General features: G+C 40.0%; 1 protein-coding gene across 2 annotated transcripts in view; it reads right to left on the reverse strand.

Moving 5' to 3' along the window:
* The window catches only part of LOC106562017 (ALK tyrosine kinase receptor), a 285,056-nt gene that overhangs the window by 108,139 nt on the left and 149,456 nt on the right, over positions 1–27,461 (reverse strand). For both annotated transcript variants that reach the window (XM_014126545.2, XM_045688931.1), the window contains one exon: positions 1,084–1,218. In XM_014126545.2, the coding sequence (XP_013982020.2) occupies positions 1,084–1,218 (135 nt within the window). The remainder of the gene's footprint in view (positions 1–1,083; positions 1,219–27,461) is intronic.

Consider the following 27,461-nt stretch of genomic DNA (forward strand, 5'->3'; position numbering starts at 1 on the left):
TTCTAAATGTTCCATTGCCATACTGGCTGGAAACGTTCTTGTCCAGTGCTTGCTAGCTAGCCAACTACGGCTAATTTACTGTCTTGTCAAATAGCCAGAATAACAACGAAGTAGCTGCATTCACATTTTATTGGCAAAAGAATGTTAGCCACAGCCTCATGCTAACACACTCCCTAGTGTGTTAGCATGAGATCGTGGCTAACAAGTCTTGATTGAACTGTGCATTTCACTCTTTGCAATGATACTGAAGGGAATGTCATGAACATCATCTTGTTGCTTGGAGGAGTAAACAAGATGTTGATAAATGCAATTACTCTGAGATTCCCAGAGTATAAGGGCACTGGCATCAGCAGCCAGATAGGTATTTATTTTGTCTGCAGTGGTGCTATTGGCTCGAAGACAAAGCGACAAGACAAAATACATGATTACTTCAATGATTATACTCCTGGAAAGTCAGTGTTGCGTGCCGTGTAAAATGTATCTAAAAGGAGCCAATTCCAGCTCTGCACTATCCACAGTGTTAATTTATGCAGTAGCTCGGTGCTTGGAAGAATCTAAGGTAGAAAATGTCAACTCGGTGAAAGGAGCTACATTGACATTCCATGGAAGCAAATTGGAGCGTTTTGCAGATCAAAACTGTCCGTCCTGCTCCATTTAATCCAAAGTGAGATGTACAGTTACAGACGTGGGGATGAATCCAGTAGGTGGCACACTTACTTTGTTTGAGAAAAAAGCACTGTGCCTTTTCATAGCACGTGTGGAGTGAGTGTGAGTAGAAGTCTTCCTGGGTAAGTGTTTGTGTGTGTGTGTGTGTGTGTGTGTGTGTGTGTGTGTGTGTGTGTGTGTGTGTGTGTGTGTGTGTGTGTGTGTGTGTGTGTGTGTGTGTGTGCGCGCTTGTCAGTGAGCAAGCAGGGAGAGGATAAGAGAGAGTGTCTGTGTGTGGGATCAGAGACCATTGTTCTAGCTTGAGATCAGAGACAAAAATGTATCATCTTTCCTCTCAGACTGCCTTTTTTGTATACTACAAATACAGCGCCTATGCCTGAGATACTCACAACTATACTACAACAGGTGGACACTTACAGGCAGTCAGAGTTGGATGTTCTGACAAGGTTCTTGAGTTTCCATTGGACGGGGTGGTTGTTTTGATGTTCTGATTGGTTGGTTTCATTGGCAGTTTAGTGTTGCCGGTTACTGTAGGAGGAAATTCGCCATTGGCTGAGGAGAGAAACAGACAAATAGCAATTTAGTGACATTCTTTGCAAGCCATATCTTTCCACAGCTCTCTAAATGCTAAACAGTTGAAGATAAGCAGGGTTGTGTTCATTAGGGACCAAACAAAATAAAAACTAATTGAGACAGATGGGGACTACCTAGACTACCTCATTTTCATTTTCCGTTGCAAAACATTTTAAACACTTTAAGTTTTTGCCCTAATAAACATGGCCCAGGGTTAAGCTAGGTGAATATTTGGCTGCATAACCCAATGACTGTATATATGAATGGACAAAGCCAATGGTTATGTGACACCATTCATTCCTATGTGAAGACTCAATAGCGCATTGAAGCCAAATTAAGTCGGTTAAGATGGTGTCTCATGGAGACATAACATGCGCAGTTTGAGCTACTCCAGGAAGTGACTTCGCAGGCTAGCTCAGTGCTCTCATTGAGAAACTCAAGTTGAAGGCCGACCTGGGTACTGCAGACTGCCATTAGCAACTAAATGATCCTTATAACTTCTTCTGTGTACGATTTTAAAATAATCGGTTGGAGACATACATCTGGTGTATTAGAAGCAATTATTGGTACCATGATTGTCCTCGTAAAATGTTTTTATACAAAGATTGACCACGAAGATTGTCATTTTTCCATTCACTATAATGGTGGTACTGTTTTCTGCAAACAATGCCTGCAGTACCGCGGTCGGCCGTGAACTTCCGTGGCTTCAATGACACAGGGCAGTTGTTCTCCCCTGGGATATCTGAAGTTATACGCTGTCGGTTTGTCCAGTAGGGGGCACTCTTTCCTCAAGACCGATAGAGATTGATATAGTGGTGGTGGGTAGGGGGTGCTTAAATCCAAATCCTCCCCATCTTCCTCCATCCCTAGGTCACTAAGCTAATTGGATCCGAGGCTTTCATATCACTAGCTCAACCCAATCAAGCCTCTGGAGAGACCAACCACCTCAACCTACCCCTTTTCTCCATCAACTTCAGAAATACATTTCCCAGGTAAACGGAGAGTTTATTAGGTATTGCTCCTTTAGATATTAGGTACTAGACTTTTCAGAGGCTGTAAATTGGGCCTGTCAGGAGGGCTATGCCAATATGGGACTGCATACTGGACTGCATACTGGACACAATGACTATGGTGCAGTGGGGAAGAGGATAATGCTCTTTCCATTAATCAGCTGCCAGGACCAGGGGTAAATTCCAGTCTCTGATTGGCTATTTCTTCTGCTGAGACCAATTACCACCTCTGATCGTAAGGGATTTTACGTTCCTCAATAAATTATACAACAAACCAACCGTTCATAAAAAGGTAACAAAAAAGGCATGATTGTTGAATTAAACTGCTGAAATAGTAATTTACAATTTCATGGTATGGTTATTAGCAATGGAAACCAATGTGGTTAATAGTGTCTAAAACCCTTCTAAAGTCGAAATGTTCCATTTAAAAGTTGGAAGAGTAGTTCTGATGAACTAGCCATTGTCAGTGTCAGTGTGCGAAAAACAGCATCACACCAGAGTCCTTGTCAGATCCATGTGAGATCCATTCAATTGTTAATAGCCAGGTTATATCATACCTGCCTCTGCCACTCACTTGTGAACATACTCTTTGAGCAACTCTGACATTTTGTCTATGAAAGGGACTTGGATCTATCTGTTGGATGTCTGTATTAGAATTTCATGAGCACTCCAAATGTCTTTCTTCACCTTTAATTTCCACTGAAGACACATTTTTTTATATAAAACTTTGTTTTGACCCTGATCAGAAACTGTTTAAGTTAGAAGACCATTATAAGTTGTAAAAGACAACTGATGCACATATCGGCAGAACTCCTGAACAGAAATAACTCGCAATTTACTAACAAATTGCATAGTAAAATGGCAGCACAAAAATTACTTAATTAAATCAAGCAGCATTAGGCGCCAATTGGTTACCAATCGTTTTTTTTTAATTCTGTCGAATAGGTAAAGATAACCTGTTTGGGATAGGGGGCAGTATTTTCACGTCCGGATAAAAAACGTACCCGATTTAATCTGGTTACCACTCCTACCCAGTAACTAGAATATGCATATACTTATTACATATGGATAGAAAACACCCTAAAGTTTCTAAAACTGTTTGAATGGTGTCTGTGAGTATAACAGAACTCATTTGGCAGGCAAAAATCTGAGAAGGTTTCATGCAGGAAGTCGCCTGTCTGACAAGGTGTTGTTGTTCTTGCTTCTGTTTATTGAAGCGTCAGGATCTTAGCTGTAACGTGACATTTCCCACGGCTCCAATAGGCTCCCAGAGCCCGGGAAAAACCTGAACGAAGACGAGGCAGCCTCAGGCTGAAACACATTATCGCCTTTTCCAAGTGGCCCATCAGAGGACAATGGAATTAGGCGCGTGCCCGATTCGACCCAGTGATATATTTTCCTTCGGCTGTTTATCTAATTGCAGATTCCCGGTGGGAATATTATCGCTTTTTTACGAGAAAAATTGCATAAAAATTGATTTTAAACAGCGGTTGACATGCTTCGAAGTACGGTAATGAAATATTTAGAAATCTTTTGTCACGAAATGCGCCGTGCGCACGACCGTTATTTACCATTGGAATAGTGTCTGGGACGCACGAACAAAACGTTGCTGTTGGAACATAACTATGGATTATTTTGGACCAAACCTACATTTGTTATTGACGTAGAAGTCCTGGGAGTGCATTCTGACGAAGAACAGGAAAGGTAAGACCATTTTCTTATAGTAAATCTGATATTGGTGAGTGCTAAACCTGCTGGGTGTCTAAATAGCTAGCCCTGTGATGCCGGGCTATGTACTTAGAATATTGCAAAATGTGCTTTCACCGAAAAGCTATTTTAAAATCGGACATATCGAGTGCATAGAGGAGTGATGTATCTATAATTCTTAAAATAATTGTTCTGCTTTTTGTGAACGTTTATCGTGAGTAATTTAGTAAATTCGCCGGAAGTTTGCGGGGGGTATGCTAGTTCTGAACGTCACATGCTAATGTAAAAAGCTGTTTTTTGATATAAATATGAACTTGATTGAACAAAACATGCATGTATTGTATAACATAATGTCCTAGCTGTGTCATCTGATGAAGATCATCAAAGGTTAGTGCTGCATTTAGCTGTCTTCTGGGTTTTTGTGACATTATATGCTAGCTTGAAAAATGGGTGTCTGATTATTTCTGGCTTGGTACTCTGCTGACATAATCTAATGTTTTGCTTTCGTTGTAAAGCCTTTTTGAAATCGGACAGTGTGGTTAGATTAACGAGAGTCTTGTCTTTAAATAGCTGTAAAATAGTCATATGTTTGAGAAATTGAAGTAATAGGATTTTTAAGGTATTTGAAAATCGCGCCACAGGCTTCAACTGGCTGTTACGTAGGTGGGACGAATTCGTCCCGCCTAGCCCATAGAGGATAAGTACACTAGTAAATATGTAACAGTACTGTAAAAAATAACAAACAAAGTCCTACCAATGGTGTTCAACCAGGTGGCAGGACTCAGAGGTCAATGCTGTGGTCACCACACCACTGGAGAGTAGAGAGTCTATGATATCTTATTGATCTCCATCTCCCACATCCCGCAGCCTTATTTCGCCACCTTCTGCTGCAATCACAAACCTCTGTAACCACTCTATGTGTGGTCACCAGGCCCCTGTCCTTCAAGAGACCAGCCTCCACAGTCATCAATTAACCAGTTGGTTACAGTATATTGCTAAAAGGTGCTTTTCAACCCTTTTTGGTTCTATATAAAGCCTTTTCTTGTAGCAGTGGAGCAACTGCACAGCGGGAATTTTGTTCTATATTAAATGTCTTGCAGAGTGAACAACTAAAACAAATTTATGATATGACAAAAATAAATCACCAATACAAAGCATTTTCTGTTTTGGCACCAGGTCGTCAATTAGTTTTCTTTGAGAATGAAGAAGGAAATAAGGCTAGCCCAGATGGAGGTAGCGACTCGAGAACGGTGTGGTCGCACAAACAAACCACTTACCTTTCCTCCAACATAATGCCACTAATTTAGACAAAACAAACTTGGTCCTTTTATATTACTTACTTAAAACCTGTTATGGCTTGATCCCGTTAGCGGGATCGATATGATGACTGCCAGTGAAAGTGCAGGGCGGCAAATTCAAAGCAACAAAAAATCTCATAATTAAAATTTCTCAAACATACAAGTATTATACACCATTTTAAAGATAAGGTTCTCCTTAATCCAACCACAGTGTCCGATTTCAAAAAGGCTTTATGGCGAAAGCATAAAATTAGATTATGTTAGGACAGCGCCTAAACAAGCAAAACCACACAGCCATTTTCCAAGCAAGGAGAGGCGTCACAAAAAACAGAAATACAGCTAAAATGAATGACTAACCTTTGATGATCTTCATCAGATGACACTCCCAGGACTCAATGTTACAAAATACATATATGTTTTGTTCAATAAAGTTCATATTTATATCCATAAAGCCCATTTTACATTGGCGCGTGATGTTCAGAAAATGTTTTCCCTCCAAATATCCGGTGAATGAGAACATCAATTTACAAAAATACTCATCATAAACGTTGATAATATGTACAACAGTTATTGAAAGAATTATAGGTACACTTCTCCTTAACCTGTTTAGGATAGGGGGCAGTATTGACACGGCTGGATAAAAAACATACCCGATTTAATCTGGTTACCACTCCTACCCAGTAACTAGAATATGCATATACTTATTACATATGGATAGAAAACACCCTAAATTTTCTAAAACTGTTTGAATGGTGTCTGTGAGTATAACAGAACTCAAATGGCAGGTCAAAACCTGAGAGATTCCTTTACAGGAAGTGGCCTGTCTGACCATTTGTTGAACTTGTTTTCCATCTCTATCATTTACTAAGGATCTCTGCTCTAACGTGACACTTCCCACGTCGTCCATAGGCGCTCAGAGCCCGGGAAAAAACAGAATGTCGTCATTCCAGCCCCAGGCTGAAACACATTATCGCCTTTCTCAAGTGGCCGATCAAGGGACACTGGCTTATGCGTGTGACCCCGACCGCCCCCGCCTTTGGGATTTTTTCCTCTGTTTGCCGAAAAGGAGATTCCCTGTCGGAATATTATCGCTTTTCTACGAGAAAAATGTCGTAAAAATTGATTTTAAACAGCGGTTGACATGCTTCGAAGTACGGTAATGGAATACTTAGAATTTTATTGTCACGAATTGCGCCATGCGCGCGACACTTCTTTACTATTTCGGATAGTGTCTGGAACGCATCGAACAAAACGCCGCTATTCGGATATAACGATGGATTATTTTGGACCAAACCAACATTTGTTATTGAAGTAGCAGTCCTGGGTGTGTATTCTGACGAAGACAACAAAAGGTAATCAAACTTTTATAATAGTAAATATGATTATGGTGAGTGCTAAACTTGCCGGGTGTCTAAATAGCGAGCCCGTGATGCCTGGGCTATGTACTTAGAATATTGCAAAATGTGCTTTCACCAAAAGCTATTTTAAAATCGGACATATCGAGTGCATAGAGGAGGTCTGTATCTATAATTCTTAAAATAATTGTTATGCTTTTTGTGAACGTTTATCGTGAGTAATTTAGTAAAATGTTAGCGAATTCCCCGGAAGTTTGCGGGGGTATGCTAGTTCTGAACGTCACATGCTAATGTAAAAAGCTGGTTTTTGATATAAATATGAACTTGATTGAACAAAACATGCATCTATTGTATAACATAATGTCCTAGGGTTGTCATCTGATGAAGATCATCAAAGGTGAGTGCTGCATTTAGCTGTCTTCTGGGTTTTGGTGACATTATATGCTGGCTTGAAAAATGGGTGTCTGATTATTTCTGGCTTGGTACTCTGCTGACATAATCTAATGTTTTGCTTTCGTTGTAAAGCCTTTTTGAAATCGGACAGTGTGGTTAGATTAACGAGAGTCTTGTCTTTAAATGGCTGTAAAATAGTCATATGTTTGAGAAATTGAAGTAATAGGATTTTTAAGGTTTTGAAAATCGCGCCACAGGATAGCAGTGGCTGTTACGTAGGTGGGACGAATTCGTCCCGCCTAGCCTAGAGAGGTTAATGCAACCGCTGTGTCAGATTTTAAAATAGCTTTACGGCGAAAGCACATTTTTCAATATTCTGAGTACAGAGCTCAGCCATCAAAGCAAGCTATACAGTTACCCGCCAAGTTCTGGAGTCAACTAAACTCAGAATTAGTATTATAAATCTTCACTTACCTTTGCTGATCTTCGTCGGAATGCACTCCCAGGACTCTCACTTCCATAAGAAATGTTATTTTTGTTCAAAAAACTCCATATTTATGTCCAAATACCTCCGTTTTGTTTGTGCGTTCAGATCACTAATCCAAAGGCATAACGCGTGAACGTAAAACCAGAGACAGAAAGTAATAGTTCCTCTACCGTTCGTAGAAACATGTCAAACCATGTTTACAATCAATCCTTAGGATCTTTTTAACATAAAGCTTCGATAATATTCCAACCGAACAATAGCGTATTCATTACAGAGGAAAAAGAAGGAGCCTTCGTGAGTGCGCAGTAAACAACTCACTGGTCCACCGGTTTAGACAGCTCCTATTCTCTGCCCAGCAACAGTAGAAGCATAAAACTAGGTTCTAAAGACTGTTGACATCTAGTGGAAGCCTTAGGAAGTGCAAAATGACCCCACAGACACTGTAGTTTGAATAGGGATTAGATAGAAAAACTACAGTCACTTCCTGGTTGGATTTTTTCTCATATGAGTTCTGCCTGCCATATGAGTTCTGTTATACTCACAGACATCATTCAAACAGTTTTAGAAACTTCAGAGTGTTTTCTATCCAAATCTACTAATAATATGCATATCTTACTTTCTGGGAGTGAGTAGCAGGCAGTTTACTCTGGGCATGTCAGTCATCCAAGCTACTCAATACTGCCACCATCCATGAGAAGTTTTAACACAGAGCTAAAGGACCGCATCATTTAGCTCCAGATACATAATCTATCCATCTCTGGGAAGAGTACAGAGGACTCTGTTTGCGACTAGCTTGTCTGAATATCAAGTCGAGAGCCGACTGCATGTTTCTTAACCTCTATGGGCTAGGTGGGACGCTTGCGTCCCACCTACTCAACAGCCAGTGTAATCCCGTGGCGCGTTATTCAAATTCCTCAAAAATGCAAAAACTTCAATTTTTCTAACATATGACTATTTTACACCATTTTAAAGACAAGACTCTCGTTAATCTAACCACACTGTCCGATTTCAAAAAGGCTTTACAACGAAAGCAAAACATTAGATTATGTCAGCAGAGTACCCAGCCATAAATAATCAGACACCCATTTTTCAAGCTAGCATATAATGTCACATAAATCCAAACCACAGCTAAATGTAGCACTAACCTTTGATGATCTTCATCAGATGACAACCCTAGGACATTATGATATACAATACATGCATGTTTTGTTCAATCAAGTTCATATTTATATAAAAAAAAAGCTTTTTACATTAGCATGTGACTAGCATGTGACTAGCATTCCCACCGAACACTGCCGGTGAATTTACTAAATTACTCACGATAAACGTTCACAAAAAGCACAACAATTATTTTAAGAATTATAGATACAGAACTCCTTTATGCACTCGATATGTCCGATTTTAACCTGTTAGGGCTAGGGGGCAGCATTGACACGGCTGGATAAAAAACATACCCGATTTAATCTGGTTACCACTCCTACTCAGTAACTAGAATATGCATATACTTATTACATATGGATAGAAAACACCCTAAATTTTCTAAAACTGTTTGAATGGTGTCTGTGAGTATAACAGAACTCAAATGGCAGGTCAAAACCTGAGAGATTCCTTTACAGGAAGTGGCCTGTCTGACCATTTCTGGAACTTCTTTGCCATCTCTATCATTTACTAAGGATCTCTGCTCTAACGTGACACTTCCCACGTCGTCCATAGGCTCTCATAGCCCGGGAAAAAACAGAATGTCGTCATTCCAGCCCCAGGCTGAAACACATTATCGCCTTTCTCAAGTGGCCCATCAAGAGACACTAGCTTATGCGCGTGACCCCGACCGCCCCCGCCTTTGGGATTTTTTTCCTCTGTTTGCCGAAAAGGAGATTCCCTGTCGGAATTTTACCGCTTTTCTACGAGAAAAATGACGTAAAAATTGATTTTAAACAGCGGTTGACATGCTTCCACGTCACGGCAATTGAATACTTTGAATTTTATTGTCAGGAATTGCGCCAAGCGCCGCGACACTTCTTTACTATTTCGGATAGTGTCTGGAACGCATCGAACAAAACGCCGCTATTCGGATATAACGATGGATTATTTTGGACCAAACCAACATTTGTTATTGAAGTAGACGTCCTGGGTGTGCATTCTGACGAAGACAACAAAAGGTAATGACATTTTTATAATAGTAAATATGATTATGGTGAGTGCTAAACTTGCCGGGTGTCTAAATAGCGAGCCCGTGATGCCTGGGCTATCTACTGAGAATATTGCAAAATGTGCTTTCACCAAAAAGCTATTTTAAAATCGGACATATCGAGTGCATAGAGGAGGTCTGTATCTATAATTCTTAAAATAATTGTTATGCTTTTTGTGAACGTTTATCGTGAGTAATTTAGTAAAATGTTAGCGAATTCCCCGTAAGTTTGCGGGGGTATGCTAGTTCTGAACGTCACATGCTAATGTAAAAAGCTGGTTTTTGATATAAATATGAACTTGATTGAACAAAACATGCATGTATTGTATAACATAATGTCCTAGGGTTGTCATCTGATGAAGATCATCAAAGGTGAGTGCTGCATTTAGCTGTCTTCTGGGTTTTGGTGACATTATATGCTGGCTTGAAAAATGGGTGTCTGATTATTTCTGGCTTGGTACTCTGCTGACATAATCTAATGTTTTGCTTTCGTTGTAAAGCCTTTTTGAAATCGGACAGTGTGGTTAGATTAACGAGAGTCTTATCTTTAAATGGCTGTAAAATAGTCATATGTTTGAGAAATTGAAGTAATATGATTTTGAAGATTTTGAAAATCGCGCCACAGGATGGCAGTGGCTGTTACGTAGGTGGGACGAATTCGTCCCGCCGGTCCCATAGAGGTTAAAATAGCTTTTCGGTGAAAGCACATTTTGCAATATTCTCAGTAGATAGCCCGGCATCACAGGGCTAGCTATTTAGACACCCAGCAAGTTTAGCACTCACCAAAGTCAGATTTACTATAAGAAAAATGTTATTACCTTTGCTGTCTTCGTCAGAATGCACTCCCAGGACTTCTACTTCAATAACAAATGTTGGTTTGGTTCAAAATAATCCATTGTTATATCCAAATAGCGGTGTTTTGTTCGTGAGTTCAAGACACTATCCTAAAGGGTAAATCAGGGTTACGAGCATGGCGCAATTCGTGCCAAAAAGGAAATCTCCTTTTCGGGAAACAGAGGAAAAAACACAAAGACGGGGGCGGCCAGTGCACGCGCCTAAGCCCACTGTCCCTTGATCGGCCACTTGAGAAAGGCGATAATGTGTTTCAGCCTGGGGCTGGAATGACGACATTCAGGTTTTTCCCGGGCTCTGAGAGCCTATTGGAGCCGTGGGAAGTGTCACGTTACCGCAGAGATCCTAAGTTTTGGAATGAGATGTCAAAGAAAGACAATAAATGGTCAGACAGGCCACTTCCTGTAAAGGAATCTCTCAGGTTTTGACCTGCCATTTATACTCACAGACACCATTCAAACAGTTTTAGAAACTTTGAGTGTTTTCTATCCAAAGCCAATAATTATATGCATATTCTAGTTACTGGGCAGGAGTAGTAACCATATTAAATCGGGTACGTTTTTTATCCAGCCGTGTCAATACTGCCCACTACCCTCAATAGCCCTGACCAAACTCCGATTTACTATTACAAAAGTTTGATTACCTTTGATGTTCTTCGTCAGAATGCACTCCCAGGACTGCTACTTCAATAACAAATGTTGGTTTGGTCCAAAATAATCCATTGTTATATCCAAATAGCGGCGTTTTATTCGTGCGTTCAAGACACTATCCGAAGTGTAAATAAGGGTCACGAGCATGGCGCAATTCGTGACAAAAAAATTCTAAATATTCCATTACCGTACTTCGAAGCATGTCAACCGCTGTTTAACCTCTATGGGACCGGCGGGACGAATTCGTCCCACCTACGTAACATCCACTGCCAGCCTGTGGCGCGATTTTCAAAATCTTCAAAATCCTATTACTTCAATTTCTCAAACATATGACTATTTTACAGCCATTTAAAGATAAGACTCTCGTTAATCTAACCACACTGTCCGATTTCAAAAAGGCTTTACAACGAAAGCAAAACATTAGATTATGTCAGCAGAGTACCAAGCCAGAAATAATCAGACACCCATTTTTCAAGCCAGCATATAATGTCACCAAAACCCAGAAGACAGCTAAATGCAGCACTCACCTTTGATGATCTTCATCAGATGACAACCCTAGGACATTATGTTATACAATACATGCATGTTTTGTTCAATCAAGTTCATATTTATATCAAAAACCAGCTTTTTACATTAGCATGTGACGTTCAGAACTAGCATACCCCCGCAAACTTACGGGGAATTCGCTAACATTTTACTAAATTACTCACGATAAACGTTCACAAAAAGCATAACAATTATTTTAAGAATTATAGATACAGACCTCCTCTATGCACTCGATATGTCCGATTTTAAAATAGCTTTTTGGTGAAAGCACATTTTGCAATATTCTAAGTATATAGCCCAGGCATCACGGGCTCGCTATTTAGACACCCGGCAAGTTTAGCACTCACCATAATCATATTTACTATTATAAAAATGTCATTACCTTTTGTTGTCTTCGTCAGAATGCACACCCAGGACGTCTACTTCAATAACAAATGTTGGTTTGGTCCAAAATAATCCATCGTTATATCCGAATAGCGGCGTTTTGTTCGTGCGTTCCAGACACTATCCGAAATAGTAAAGAAGTGTCGCGCGCTTGGCGCAATTCCTGACAATAAAATTCAAAGTATTCAATTGCCGTACGTCGAAGCATGTCAACCGCTGTTTAAAATCAATTTTTACGTCATTTTTCTCGTAGAAAAGCGATAAAATTCCGACAGGGAATCTCCTTTTCGGCAAACAGAGAAAAAATCCCAAAGGCGGGGGCGGTCGGGGTCACACGCATAAGCTAGTGTCTCTTGATGGGCCACTTGAGAAAGGCGATAATGTGTTTCAGCCTGGGGCTGGAATGACGACATTCTCTTTTTCCCCGGGCTCTGAGAGCCTATGGACGACGTGGGAAGTGTCACGTTAGAGCAGAGATCCTTAGTAAATGATAGAGATGGCAAAGAAGTTCCAGAAATGGTCAGACAGGCCACTTCCTGTAAAGGAATCTCTCAGGTTTTGACCTGCCATTTGAGTTCTGTTATACTCACAGACACCATTCAAACAGTTTTAGAAAATTTAGGGTGTTTTCTATCCATATGTAATAAGTATATGCATATTCTAGTTACTGAGTAGGAGTGGTAACCAGATTAAATCGGGTATGTTTTTTATCCAGCCGTGTCAATGCTGCCCCCTAGCCCTAACAGGTTAAAATCCATTTTTATGCAATTTTTCTCATAAAAAAGCGATAATATTCCGACCGGGAATCTGCGTTTAGGTAAACAGAGGAAAGAAAACAAAGCATTCGGTCGACTCGGGCACGCGCCTGAGTCTCACAGTACTGTAACCAGCCACTACCCAAACGCGCTACTTTTTTTCAGCCAGAGCCTGCAAAGCCACGATTCAGCTTTTTGCCGCCTTCTGAGAGCCCATGGGAGCCGTAGGAAGTGTCACGTAACAGCAGAGATCCTTTGTAATGGATAGAGATAATCAAGAAGGGGAAGAAATTGTCAGACAAGCCACTTCCTGCATGGAATCTTCTCAGGTTGTAGCCTGCCATATGAGTTCTGTTATACTCACAGACACCATTCAAACAGTTTTAGAAACTTTAGGGTGTTTTCTATCCAAAGCCAATAATTATATGCATATTCTAGTTACTGGGCAGGAGTAGTAACCAGATTAAATCGGGTACGTTTTTTTTTCCAGACGTGTCAATACTGCCCCCTAGCCCTAACAGGTTAATGTTGTAAATGACTATTATGGCTGGAAATTGTAAATTTTTTATGGAATATCTACATAGGTGTACAGAGGCCCAATATCAGCAACCATCACTCCTGTGATCCAATGGCATGTTGTGTTAGCTAATCCAAGTTTATCATTTTAAAAGGCTAACTGATCATTAGAAAACCCTTTTGCAATTATGTTAGCACAGCTGAAAACTGTTGTGTTGATTAAAGAAGCAATACAACTGGCCTTCTTTAGACTAGTTGAGTATCTGGAGCATTAGCATGTTTGGGTTCGATTACAGGTTCAAAATGGCCAGAAACAATGACCTTTCTTCTGAAACTCGTCAGTCTATTCTTGTTCTGAGAAATCAAGGCTATTCCATGCGAGAAATTTCCAAGAAACTGAAGATCTTGTACAATGCTGTATACTATTCCCTTCACAGAACAGTGCAAACTGGAGCTAACCAGAATAGAAAGAGGAGTGGGAGGCCCTGGTGCACAAATGAGCAAGAGGACAAGTACAGTTCCTTGCAAAAGTATTCATCCCCCTTGGTGTTTTTCTATTATATTGAATTTTAATTGGATTTCATGTAATGGACATACACAAAATAGTCAAAATTGTTGAAGTGAAATGAAAAAAAAAACTTGTTTAAAAAATGTTAATTAAAAAACAGAAAAGTGGTGTGTGCATATGTATTCACACCCTTTGCTTGATAAAGTATGACTAGAATTAATATATAAATGCCTGGGTTACTTTAATTTAGGTGAATCTCTTATACAATGGGTTAAAGTTATGTATAGCAACCCAGATGTAAAATAATAAATAATGGTTACTTCTCAGAAAGTATTGAGTTTTTAAAAGGAGTAAAACAAGGCTGTCCGTTGTCTCCATATCTATATATTATGGTCATTGAAATGCTAGCTATTAAAATGAGATCCAACAATAATATCAAAAGGTTAGAAATCCAGGGAAAAAAACAAAAGTGTCAAGGTAGGCCGATGACTCAAGTTTTTTCTTAAGTCCGCAATCTGGAACACTGCACAGTCTCATTGAAGAGCTTGATCACTTGGCTAGCCTCTTTGGACTTAACCTGAATTATGACAAGTGTACCATATTACGTATTGGATCGTTAAAAACACAGTGCTTAAACTACCTTATAGTTTACTAATAAAATGGGTGGATGGTGAAGTAGACATACAGTGGCTTGTGAAAGCATTCACCCCCTTGACATTTTTCCTATTTTGCTGCATTACAAACTGTAATTTAAATTGATTTTTATTTGGATTTCATGCAATGGACAAAGTAGTCCAAATTGGTGAAGTGAAATGAAAAAAATGACTTGTTTAAAAAAATGTTTTAAAAAGTGGTGCGTGCATATGTATTCACCTCCTTTGCTATGAAGCCCCTAAAAAAGATCTGGTGCAACCAATAACCTTCAGTAGTCACACAATTTGTTAAATAAAGTCCACCTGTGTGCAATTTAAGTGTCACATAATCTGTCACATGATCTCAGTCAGTCAATAAATAATGCAGTAATACTCATAAGAAAGGTTTTCATCTTTACCTCACAATCTGTTTATACTATACGATTAGAAAAGTAAAAAAAATATGTAAAACATCACAGCCCAATTGAAAAATATATGGCACATGGAAACCAAATGAGAGTGGTCTATACTGCTCGGTGGGATGGGCTTCGGGTTGGAATTAAAGAGCTTGTGTTTGGTAATGTATTATTGTTATGTTACTGCTTTATATAAAAGTGCCATGGATGCAAAATGTGTATGTGAAATGTATGTGTAAAATGTATATACAAAATGTATATATACAATGTATGTATATGTAGTAGAAAACCTGTAAAACAAATATATATATATATATTTGTCCCCGAAGGATCGGTTAATAAAATACATTTTAAAAACTTTAGGGCGATAAATAAATGTGTACTTTGTTATGAATAAAAATATATATATAAAAATATAATATATATATATATATATATATATATATGTAAAAAAAAAAAAAGCTAAATTCCCTATGGTAGACTGAACGTCTCAGTACGTTAAACAAACTAACCTTTTCACCACACAAGAATTACAGGAAATACACATTTTTTTTACATCAGATTGGTGGTGTTAGTATAAAAGTTTCTATTCATCACCATCTTACAAATTCAATAGCATGAAACAGGTCAATATCTTTGGTTTAGTACCAGTGACTTTGTCATATGAGCCTGTCCATAGTGGGTAGCTGTGATTTTCAGACAACGGTGGTAAGAAAAATTGTGGGCGCTCCTCCTATTAATGTCTCTGGCATCACATGAATTAGTGGATTTGAGGGTTAAGCTATTATTCCAATGAAAGCCAACCCCTGTTGTTATTTAGAAACCAATGTGATATGATGATTTGTTGAAATTATCCAGTCAAAAAAGTGTTGTTACCTTCTTCGCATTGGCTGAGTTAATAAATGGCTACTACAGGCCCTCATTTATCAACTGGTATGCAGTATACCCAAGTACATTGAGGTGTGTCTGTTAGAAAAGCGCAAACGGTACATGTCGCTGCAGTTATTGTCCCAGTTTCATTATATATATCGATGTGAGTGAACAAGCTACAAGCTAATCATTTCCGGTCTAGAGTGACCGCCTGGTAAATATTGGTGAGTGAACAGTTTAAAAGATACTGATTTATCAAAATACAAGTTACCTGAACACAAGTGTGACGTGTGTGTAGGGAGTAATTTGTATGTCTTGTCTTCAACATGTCACACCTTATTATATTGATTATGATTTTGGACATTAAAACCGGTCTTTTGACACTGGGCTATGAATAAAAATATTAATGACAACAGGAAGCAGCAACAAGCATGCCAACTTCAAACACTATCCCCTTACTTTGAATCAAAACATAGCTAACTAGTTTGCTAGAAAGCTAGCTAAGCTTCTTTATGACAGTGAACCATTAGTTAGGCTAAACCAACTGACTTGCCCATCATGCCATACGAAAAACTAACAAATTAGCAAAAAATTATAATTTAATCAAAAATACTTTACAGGAGCCTAGGCTGCTAATCCGGCGCCATGGCAATGATGGAACCAGATTGTGTTCACCATTTATTAGAGTAATTATTTAAGTGTCCATCATTTATTAATCATTACTCCCACATTTATAAATCATTTACTAGTCATTAGTAAAATGTTTTTGCAGCCCCGAATCTAGTGAGTGCTATTTATACTTTATAAATATTTTAAATGTTTTGAATGACAGGTGTCATTTCTCAAAAAAACATGGACATGCCATTCATTAGTAGACATTCCAGCAGTACCTTGTAAAATAATAATCGCACAACACAGGATATTTAAGGAAATATGTATACATTTGTGAATAACTAACTTGCTAACATTTACAAATGTGTGAGTAATGATTCATCAATTGTGAGCAAACTGTTTGTAAATGCCTTACAAATGGTTTTTAAATGCCTTATAAATTGGACATACTCCATTTTAACTTTTCCTGTTATCCCAAGTATAAATACAGCAAAGTACACATGCTAAAAGCAAAAAACCGATATGTTTTGAGCAAAATAGTGCTTTTTAGATACAACTGCAAACTTAAAGGAATAGGGCATTCAATGAGTTGGTTTGATGGGACGTTTTGAACTCATTGGTCTCCCCTCTTGCTTGAGGAACAATAGAGGAGCAATAGAGAACAAACGAGGAAAGAACCACCCTCCACTTGTGCTATGTCATGACTTCCCTGAACCACCTATTGAGATGTGCCTTTTCTTAAGTAATTCAGGAGTTAAATGAGGTAAAAAGGAGACTGGAGTGCCACTTAAAATAAAGTGTTAACAGTAAAGATAAACACTGTATAGTCTAAAAACAAGGTTAAAACTATAATTTTGATGTCATGGATATCATGGATGGTCACTCCCTGTCTCCAAAGCTCTGTCTTTGAATTTGTAAGTTACATTTCTCCAACCACATCCACAACTTTTTAACAAAACAGTGGTGGGGAGGAAACCTTAATTGTTTCAACAGCTAACGTCGCTTTAAGGAAAGTTTTACTTGCAATGTGAGATGTGGTTTTGGTCACTCCTGATAAGTACTTGTAAATGTAATGTGTTGCTGATATTAATAGCATGATTCTCTTAAAAAGTCAATTTGTTATTACATCATTTGACAGATTAGGTTTCTGTAAATGTAATATCCTGATGCTTTGACATGGGCCAATATGTTTATCGCTCTAGCTGGTGGTCATCTGCATATTCAAAACCAACTGCAAATTTGACTGAGAGGCAGAACCATGCAATCCCAGCTCCAGGGTGGAGAAATCTCACTAATAGCTCATTCCCCCGACCCTCAAATAAATATGATCTCCAAACATTTGACTACTTCGTAGCCAAAATGCAAATAAATATGAAGTGTTTATTTGTAAATAGTTAGTACATAATGGGCTGTGTATTATGTTTGCTGGGAATGCAAACCAAGATGCTCCAACTATAACTCTTAATTCTAACAAACATAGGCATTGACGGTCCATACGGACGGCATAGTAGTACTTCACAACACCCAAACAACTACAATGCCATAGAGATGAGATAAATCTATTTTTCATCAAGTCTAAGAAACTCATTAACAAGACCCGCAGAATCAAAACTCTTAGCATATGAAGCATGATGTCGAGATGTGGTGTTGTAGACAATAGAGGCTTGGGACATTGGTATTCCACTGCAGCCTGGCTGGGACTCAGTGTGCTTACTCTGGAGCACTGCAGAGCTGCAGGTCAGGACCATGGCCAGTCAGGCTGTTAGAGTTAGTTATTAGCAGGCCTGTCAACCTGGCCTAAACCCACCAGAGATTGCTGGGGAAAATCGTGTTACCATATTCAGACCCTTTACGCATTACTTTGTTGAAGCACCTTTAGCAGCAATTACAACCTCAAGTCTTCTTGGGTATGACGCTACAAATCAAAATCAAATCAAATCAAAGGTATTTATATAGCCCTTCTTAAATCAGCTGATATCTCAAAGTGCTGTACAGAAACCCAGCCTAAAACCCAAACAGCAAGCAATGCAGGCGTAGAAGCACGGTTGCTAGGAAAAACTCCCTAGAAAGGCCAAAATCTAGGAAGAAACCTAGAGAGGAACCAGGCTATGAGGGGTGGCCAGTCCTCTTCTGGCTGTGCCGGGTGGAGATTATAACAGCACATGGCCTAGATGTTCAAATGTTCATAAATGACCAGCATTGTCAAATAATAATAATCATAGTAGTTGTCGAGGGTGCAAAAAGTCAGCAACACAAGAGTAAGTGTCAGTTGGCTTTTTCATAGCCGATCTTTGAGAGTATCTCTACCGCTCCTGCTGTCTCTAGAGAGTTGAAAACAGCAGGTCTGGGACAGGTAGCACGTCCGGTGAATAGGTCAGGGTTCCAGCAGGTCTGGGACAACAGGTCTGGGACAGGTAGCACGTCCGGTGAACAGGTCAGGGTTCCATAGCTGCAGGCAGAACAGTTGGAACTGGAGCAGCAGCACGGCCAGGTGACCTGGGGACAGCAAGGAGTCATCAAGCCAGGTAGTCCTGAGGCATGGTGCTAGGGCTACAAGCTTGGTACACCTTCATTTGGGGAGTTTCTCTGTCAGGTTGGATGGGGAGCATCGCTGCACAGCTATTTTTCAGGTCTCTCCAGAGATGTTCGATCAGGCTCAAGTCCCGGCCCTGGCCGGGCCACTCAAGGACATTTAAAGACTTATCCCGAAGCCACTCCTGCATTCTCTTGGGTGTGTGCTTAGGGTCGTTGTCCTGTTGGAACCTTCGCTCCAGTCTGAGGTCCTGAGCGCTCTGGAGCAGGTTTTCATCAAGGATCTCTCTCTGTCACCACCATGCTTCACCATAGCAATGGTGCCAGGTTTCCTCCAGACGTGAAGCTTGGCATTCAGGCCAAAGAGTTGAATCTTGGTTTCGTCAGACCAGAGAATCTTGTTTCTCCTGGTCTGTGAGTCCTTTAAGCATCTGGCCACTAGCATAAAAGCCTGATTGTTGGAGTGCTGCAGAGATGGTAGTCCTTCTGGAAGGTTTTCCCATCTCCACAGAGGAACTCTGGAGCTCTTTCAGAGTGACCATCAGGTTCTTGGTCACCTCCCTGACCAAGGCCCTCTCCCCCTATTGCTCAGTTTGGCCGGGAGGCCAGCTCTAGGGAGAGTCTTGGTGGTTCCAAACTTCTTCCATTTAAGAATGATGGAGTCCACTGTGTTCTTGGGGATCTTCAATGATGCAGAAATTGTTTGGGTACCCTTTCTCAGATCTGTGCCTAGATACAAACCCTTTTCTGGGAGCTCCACGGACAATTCCTTTGACCTTATGGCTTGGGGACCTTTATATAGACAGGTGTGTGCCTTTCCAAATAATATCCAATCAATTGAATGTACCACAGGTGGACTCCAATCAAGTTGTAGATCCATCTCAGGGATGATCAATGAAAACAGGATGCACCTGAGCTCAATTTCAAGTCTCATAGCAAAGGGTCTGAATACCAAATAGGGCTATCTTCTGTTACCACCCCTACCTTGTAAAAACACAACTGATTGGCTCAAATGCATTAAGAAGGATAGAATTTCCACAAAATAACTTTTAACAAGGCACACCTGTTAACCTCTCTAGGGGAGGTGGGAGGAAATTGTCCCACACTATTCAACAGCCAGTGAAAAACCAGAGCGCCAGATTTAAAACCACATAATTCATAATTCAAAGTTCTCAAACATAGGACTATTTTACACCATTTTACAGATACACTTATCCTGAATAGAACAGCACCGGGATTAAAAACTATAATTTAATATGCACAGAGGGGTCTTTAGCAGAAAAAGTATTTTATTAACAAGAGGTAAACAAATACTTTTGCTTTAGATAACTTTTTTGTGTGCAGTTTTACAGCAGATTTCCTGAAAATATACACTTTGTGCCATGATTTATGCTATGTTAGGCAGGTAGCCTAGTAGTTAGAACATTGGGCCAGTAACCGAAAGGTTACTAGATTGAATCCCTGAGCTGACAAGGTAAAAATCTGTTGTTCTGCCCCTGAACAAGGCAGTTACCCCACTGTTCCTAAGCCTTCATTGTAAAAAAGAATGTGTTCTTAACGCTTTCCTCAATGCCAAGAGCCATTCAGTTTTACCAATTTTTATAAGCATGCCTTTATAATGCACTAGTATAAGGATTATAAGTCTATGTAGAAAGTTTTCAATTGAATCAAAATGGCTGATCATACATGGGTTAAATAGATGCATTATAATGCACAACAACGCCTACGGATAGGGTGTGTGTAAGGGAATGCAATGTGGGGAGGGGACGTCAAATTATATTTCCTTAGAATTCCTTGCACACCCTTGATAAAGCATTATACCTGTCTGTGTTGAGTAATGTTTTAAATATACAATGATTATATCTCAGTTTATGTGGGATTGTCTCAAGTGGGTGGTCTGCACCATGACTAATGCACCTCTTAAAATGACAGATTGGCCATTTGCAGAAATCTGCTTTTTTTTATTGCCTTTGGCCAGGAGCAGCCAATTGTTCCCAACCAAATGCAGTCCTTGGCACTCTCCAATCCTAGGGAGGGACATTGCGCTGATGATCCAGTCATGTGTGCCAGCCCAAGAAAAACAGTGAGAGCCACATTCCCAGTAACACTCGTTTGGGAGTCGCTACAGTGACCTACAATGGATACTCTGCATAATGTGCATGCGGTAGCCTATGTTTTCCCACTCCAACATATTTTGGGTTGCATCACAATGTGAGAAAGATCCATCAAGCTAATGCTAATCTAATGCTGATCGTGCAGACTGATCAAATCAAATCAAATTTGATCAGATCAAGTCAAATTTTATTAGTCACATGCGCAGTGTCATGTCCTGACCATAGTAAGATGTTATTTTCTATGGTAGAGTAGGTCAGGGCGTGACAGGGGTGTTTTTCTATGTTTTGTATTTCTATGTTGGTTTTGTTTGGGATGATCTCCAATTAGAGGCAGCTGGTCCTCGTTGTCTCTAATTGGAGATCATACTTAAGTAGGGATATTTCCACCTGGGTTTGTGGGAGATTAGTTTTGAGTAGTGTCTGTTTCACCTCTGCGTCATGTTTTTTTTTTTTTTGTCATTCAAGTTGATTTATGTATTGCATAGTTTCACAGTATAAATAAAATGTGGAATGACACACACGCTGCACTTTGGTCCACTCATTCCTACGACAACCGTGACACGCAGAATACAACAGGTGTAGACCTTACAGTGAAATATTTACGTACGAGCCCCTAACCAACAATGCAGTTAAAAAATACGGATAAGAATAAGAAATAAAAGTAACAAGTAATTAAAGAACAGCAGTAAAATAACAATAGCGAGACTATATACAGGGGGCTAAAGAGTCCGGTACAGAGTCAATGTACTGATACAGAGTCAATGTGCTAAGGCACCGGTCAGTTGAGGTAATATGTACATGTAGGTAGAGTTATTAAAGTGACTATGCATAGATGACAACAACAGAGTAGCAGCGGTGTAAAAAGGGGGGGGGGGCAATGCAAATTGTCTGGCTAGCCATTTGATTAGATGTTCAGGAGTCTTATGGCTTGGGGGTTGGAGCTGTTTAGAAGCCTCCTGGACCTAGACTTGGTGCTCCGGTATCGCTTGCCGTGTGGTAGCAGAGAGAACAGTCTATGACTAGGGTGGCTGGAGTCTGGCAATTTTTAGGGCCTTCCTCTGACACCACCTGGTATAGAGGTCCTGGATGGCAGGAAGCTTGGCCCCAGTGATTTACTGGGCCGTTCGCACTACCCTCTGTACTGTAGTGCCTTGCTGTCGGAGGCAGAGCAGTTGCCATACCAGGCATTGATGCAACCAGTCAGGATGCTCTCGATGGTGTAGCTGTAGAACCTTTTGAGGATCTGAGGACCCATGCCAAATCTTTTTAGTCTCCTGAGGAGGAATAGGTTTGGTTGTGCCCTCTTCACAACTGTCTTGGTGTGCTTGGTCCATGTTAGTTTGTTGGTGATATGAACACCAAGGAACTTGAAGCTCTCAACCTGCTCACTACAGCACCGTCGATGAGAATGGGGGCGTGCCCTTTTTCCTGTAGTTCACAATCATCTCCTTGGTCTTGGTCACGTTGAGGGAGAGGTTGTTATTCTCTAACCTCCTTCCTATAGGCTGTCTCGTCGTTGTCGGTGATCACTGTTGTGTCATCAACAAACTTATTGATGGTGTTGGAGTCGTGCCTGGCCATGCAGTCATGAGTGAACAGGGAGTACAGGAAGGGACTGAGCACGCACCCCTGAGGGGCCCCTGTGTTTAGGATCAGCGTGGCAGATGTGTTGTTACCTACCCTTACCACCTGGGGGTGGCCCGTCAGGAAGTCCAGGATCCAATTGCAGAGGGAGATGTTTAGTCCCAGGGTCCTTAGCTTATTGATGAGCTTTGATGGCACTATGGTGTTGAATGCTGAGCTGTAGTCATTGAATAGCATTCTCACATAGGTGTTCCTTTTGTCCAGGTGGGAAAGGGCAGTGTGGAGTGCAATAGAGATTGCATCATCTTTGGATCTGTTGTGGTGGTATGCAAATTGGAGTGGGTTTAGGGTTTCTGGGATAATGGTTTTGATGTGAGCCATGACCAGCCTTTCAAAGCACTTCATGGCTACAGACGTGAGTGCTACAGGTTGGTAGTCATTTAGGCAGGTTACCTTATTGTTCTTGGGCACAGGGACTATGGTGGCCTGCTTAAAACATGTTGGTATTACAAACTCGAACAGGGAGAGAATGAAAATGTCAGTGAAGACTTAATATATATAGGGGTGGATCAACGTAATATTGCGGAAAGATTGCTGCTTCCATCAATGTAATTGTCTGCATCATTTCCAATCCCCCATATCTTTTTCGGGTAAATATACATGTCCATATACATACACTTACATACCCATACTTATGCATACATAAACATTCATACATACACATACCTGTATAGATATACATAATTTTTTTTAGACTATACCTTTATTATTCCCGCAAACCTTACCACCCTTCCCCCAATTGGAGTAAACTAATAAACAATAACACTTAGGCTTCTACCTTCAGTTTATACATATTATACATATTTTACAGACACAATGTATTTTACAATAGTTATATTTTGTTTGTTTGTCCTTCCTCTATTTCTGATGTCCATCCAGTTTGATTTCTATTTGTAACGGTGCTATTTCACAACATTTCTGAACCTATATACATTTTACAGACCCCATATGTTTTACATTGTTTATCTTGTTTTTAGTCCCACCCTTCAGCTCCATTCAACCCCTCCCATTTATCTCTTAACACCATCCATTTTGGATTTCTATTTGTCATATATTTTTCAACTGTGCTGTGATGTTTCACAAAAGTACTGAACCTTTCTATTCTCATAGTTTCGACAGATTGTAAATTAAAGATAAACATTTTTGTTAAAATAATTATTATATTATTGATTGAATGACTATAGCTTTTTAAAATTCACCCAGTACTGCTATCTGCAGTGTTAGGTCTAGGCAAACGTTGCAATACTTCAGCCATTCCTGGACCTGTGACCAAAAACGAGCTACATATGGACAATACCAAAATAAATGATCTAATGACTCTGCCTCCTCACAGCAAAATCTGCAGAGCTGGGAAGATTGTATCCCCCATATATATAACATTCTATTGGTTGCAAAAATGTTGTATGTAATTTAAATAGAACAATTCAACGTTTTGAATCCGACGTTTTGCGTGTCAGTTCATAAACCATGTGCCATGGAAAATCTCTTCCCAACTATTTTGCAATTTTTTGGCACATCTGTACATTTTTTGGTCCTTAAATTAAATTGGTATATGTTTTTATTTATCACACTTTTCTTTAACCTGTTAGGGCTAGGGGGCAGTATTTACACGGCCGGAAAAAAACGTACCCGATTTAATCTGGTTATTACTACTGCCCAGAAACTAGAATATGCATATAATTATTGGCTTTGGATAGAAAACACCCTAAAGTTTCTAAAACTGTTTGAATGGTGTCTGTGAGTATAAGAGAACTCATATGGCAGGCCAAAACCTGAGAAGATTCTGTACAGGAAGTGCCCTCTCTGACCATTGCTTGGGCTTCTTGACTCTTTTTATTGAAAACTTAGGATCTTTGCTGTAACGTGACACTTCCTACGGCTCCCATAGGCTCTCAGAACCCGGGAAAAAGCTGAATGATGTAATTCCAGCCCCTGGCTGAAAAACATTAGCGCCTTTGGTAAGTGGTCTATCAGAGGACAATGAGACTGAGGCGCGTGCACGAGGCGACCCCATGTTTTTATTTTCTCTCTTTGTACTAAAACACAGATTCCCGGTCGGAATATTATCGCTTTTTTACGAGAAAAATGGCATAAAAATTGATTTTAAACAGCGGTTGACATGCTTTGAAGTACGGTAATGGAATATTTAGAATTTTTTTGTCACGAAACGCGTCGGGCGCGTCACCCTTCTTTACACTTCGGATAGTGTCTTGAACGCACGAACAAAACAGAGGATATTTGAACATAACTATGGATTATTTTGAACCAAACCAACATTTGTTATTGAAGTAGAAGTCCTGGGAGTGCATTCTGACGAAGAACAGCAAAGGTAATAACATTTTTCTTATAGTAAATCTGACTTTGGTGAGGGCTAAACTTGGTGGGTGTCTAAATAGCTAGCCCTGTGATGCCGGGCTATCTACTTAGAATATTGCAAAATGTGCTTTCACCGAAAAGCTATTTTAAAATCGGACATAGCGAGTGCATAGAGGAGTTCTGTATCTATAATTCTTAAAATAATTGTTATGTTTTTTGTGAACGTTTATCGTGAGTAATTTAGTAAATTCACCGGAAGTTTGCTAGTTCTGAACATCACATGCTAATGTAAAAAGCTGTTTTTTGATATAAATATGAACTTGATTGAACAAAACATGCATGTATTGTATAACATAATGTCCTAGGCGTGTCATCTGATGAAGATCATCAAAGGTTAGTGCTTAATTTAGCTGTGGTTTGGGTTTATGTGACATTATATGCTAGCTTGAAAAATGGGTGTCTGATTATTTCTGGCTGGGTACTCTGCTGACATAATCTAATGTTTTGCTTTCGTTGTAAAGCCTTTTTGAAATCGGACAGTGTGGTTAGAGAGTCTTGTCTTAAAAATGGTGTAAAATAGTCATATGTTTGAGAAATTGAAGTAATAGCATTTCTAAGGTATTTGAATAACGCGCCACAGGATTCCACTGGCTGTTACGTAGGTTTCGTCCCACCTTCCCTAGAGAGGTTAACCATTTACGTTCTTTAATGCAGGGCCGACAGACAAGTTCCTTTTTTCCCCTTCAACTTGCCTCCTCCATTTTTGTGGTAATGCTGCAATTAGTTGGTTGTAATTTTGGGTAGAGCAGACATTTCCATATTTTCCATATGTCTGTGTTAACTGCATGTGTGTCATAACTCCACCAGTCCGATTTATGATATCATTCCCTAAAATTATACCTTTTTTAAACATTTCATCAATTTTTTTTATTTTTATCAATTAGTATATTTGAGTTTAACCACAGTATTTGTTGCATTCTTTGTTTTGTCTTTTCAGGTGGATTAAACTTAAGACACTTGTCAGAAGACACTTGCCAGTTGGTCAGCGCATGCTCGCAGTACATGTTCTGGTAATCCGTCAGGCACTGCAGCCTTGTGAATGTTGACCTGTTTAAAAGGTCTTACCCACATCGGCTGTGGATCACACAGTCTTCCGGAACAGCTGGTGCTCTCATGCATGTTTTAGTGTTATTTTCCTTGAAGCGAGCATAGAAGTAGTTTAGCTCATCTGGTAGGCTCGTGTCACAGGGCAGCTCTCGGCTGTGTTCTGCCACATCCAACGAGCGCCAGAGCCAGTATAGTACGATTCGATCTTAGTCCTGTATTGACACTCTTAAAAACAATATTTGCGACTAGCCTAGCGTCACTTTATCCCAATATCGTTCCCAGTTGATTGATAGGTGATAAAAACTTGACAACAACAAGTGTGGGTTTTTGTAGTGGATACCCAGGCCAGATTAGATGCCATCTGGAGGAGATAGATATGCTGCAGTGCTGTGTTAATGTGCAAATTACTCCGAAAACAAAACTGGTGCACAAATATTTCCTGGAAAATGTCAACCCATTTACTTCAGAAAGTATTCATACCCCTTGACTTATTCCACATGTTGTTGTGTTACAGCCCAAATTCAAAATGGATTAAATGCAATCTACCAATCTACACAATATACCCCAGTCTAAGGTTGTTTGCACTCTGAAGCAGGTTCTCATCAAGTATTTTCCTGCCTGTATTTGGCTCCATTCATTGTTCCCTCTATCATTACCAGTCTCCCAGTCCCTGCTACTGAAAAGCATCCCCACACCATGATGCTGCCACCACTATTCTTCTTGGTAGGGATTGTGTAGACAGGTGATGAGCTGTGCCTGGTTTTCTCCAGGCATAGCGCTTTGCATTCAGACCAAATTGTAACATTTTTGTCTCATCAGACCACATAATCTTTTGCCTTATGATCTCAGTCTTTCATGTGACTTTTTGCAATGTACAGGCGTGCTGTCACGTGCCTTTTTCTCAGGAGTAGCTTCCGTCTGGCCACTCTCCCATAAAGCCTGTATTGGTGAAGTGCTGTAGAGACTGTTGTCCTTCCGGCAGGTTCTCCCATCTCAATCAAGGAACTCTGACCAAGGTCCTTCTTGCCCGGTTGCTCAGTTTGTTCAGAGCCAGCTCTAGGCAGAGTCTGGGTAGTTTCATATTTTTCCTTTTCCCAATGATGGAGACCGCTGTGCTCTTGGAAACTTTCAACACTGTAGAAATTGTTTTATACCTTTCCCCAGATATATGCCTCATCACAATTCATGGAGATCTACGGACAGTTCCTTGGACTTCATTGTACAGTTTCTGCTCTGACATGCACTGTCAAATGAGATACCTTATATAGACAGGTGGGTTTCTTTCTAAATCATGTCCAATTGAATTGGTCACAGGTGGACTCCAATCAAG

This window comes from Salmo salar, chromosome ssa11 (assembly GCF_905237065.1).
Source record: "Salmo salar chromosome ssa11, Ssal_v3.1, whole genome shotgun sequence".
Classification (NCBI taxonomy): Eukaryota; Metazoa; Chordata; class Actinopteri; order Salmoniformes; family Salmonidae; genus Salmo; species Salmo salar.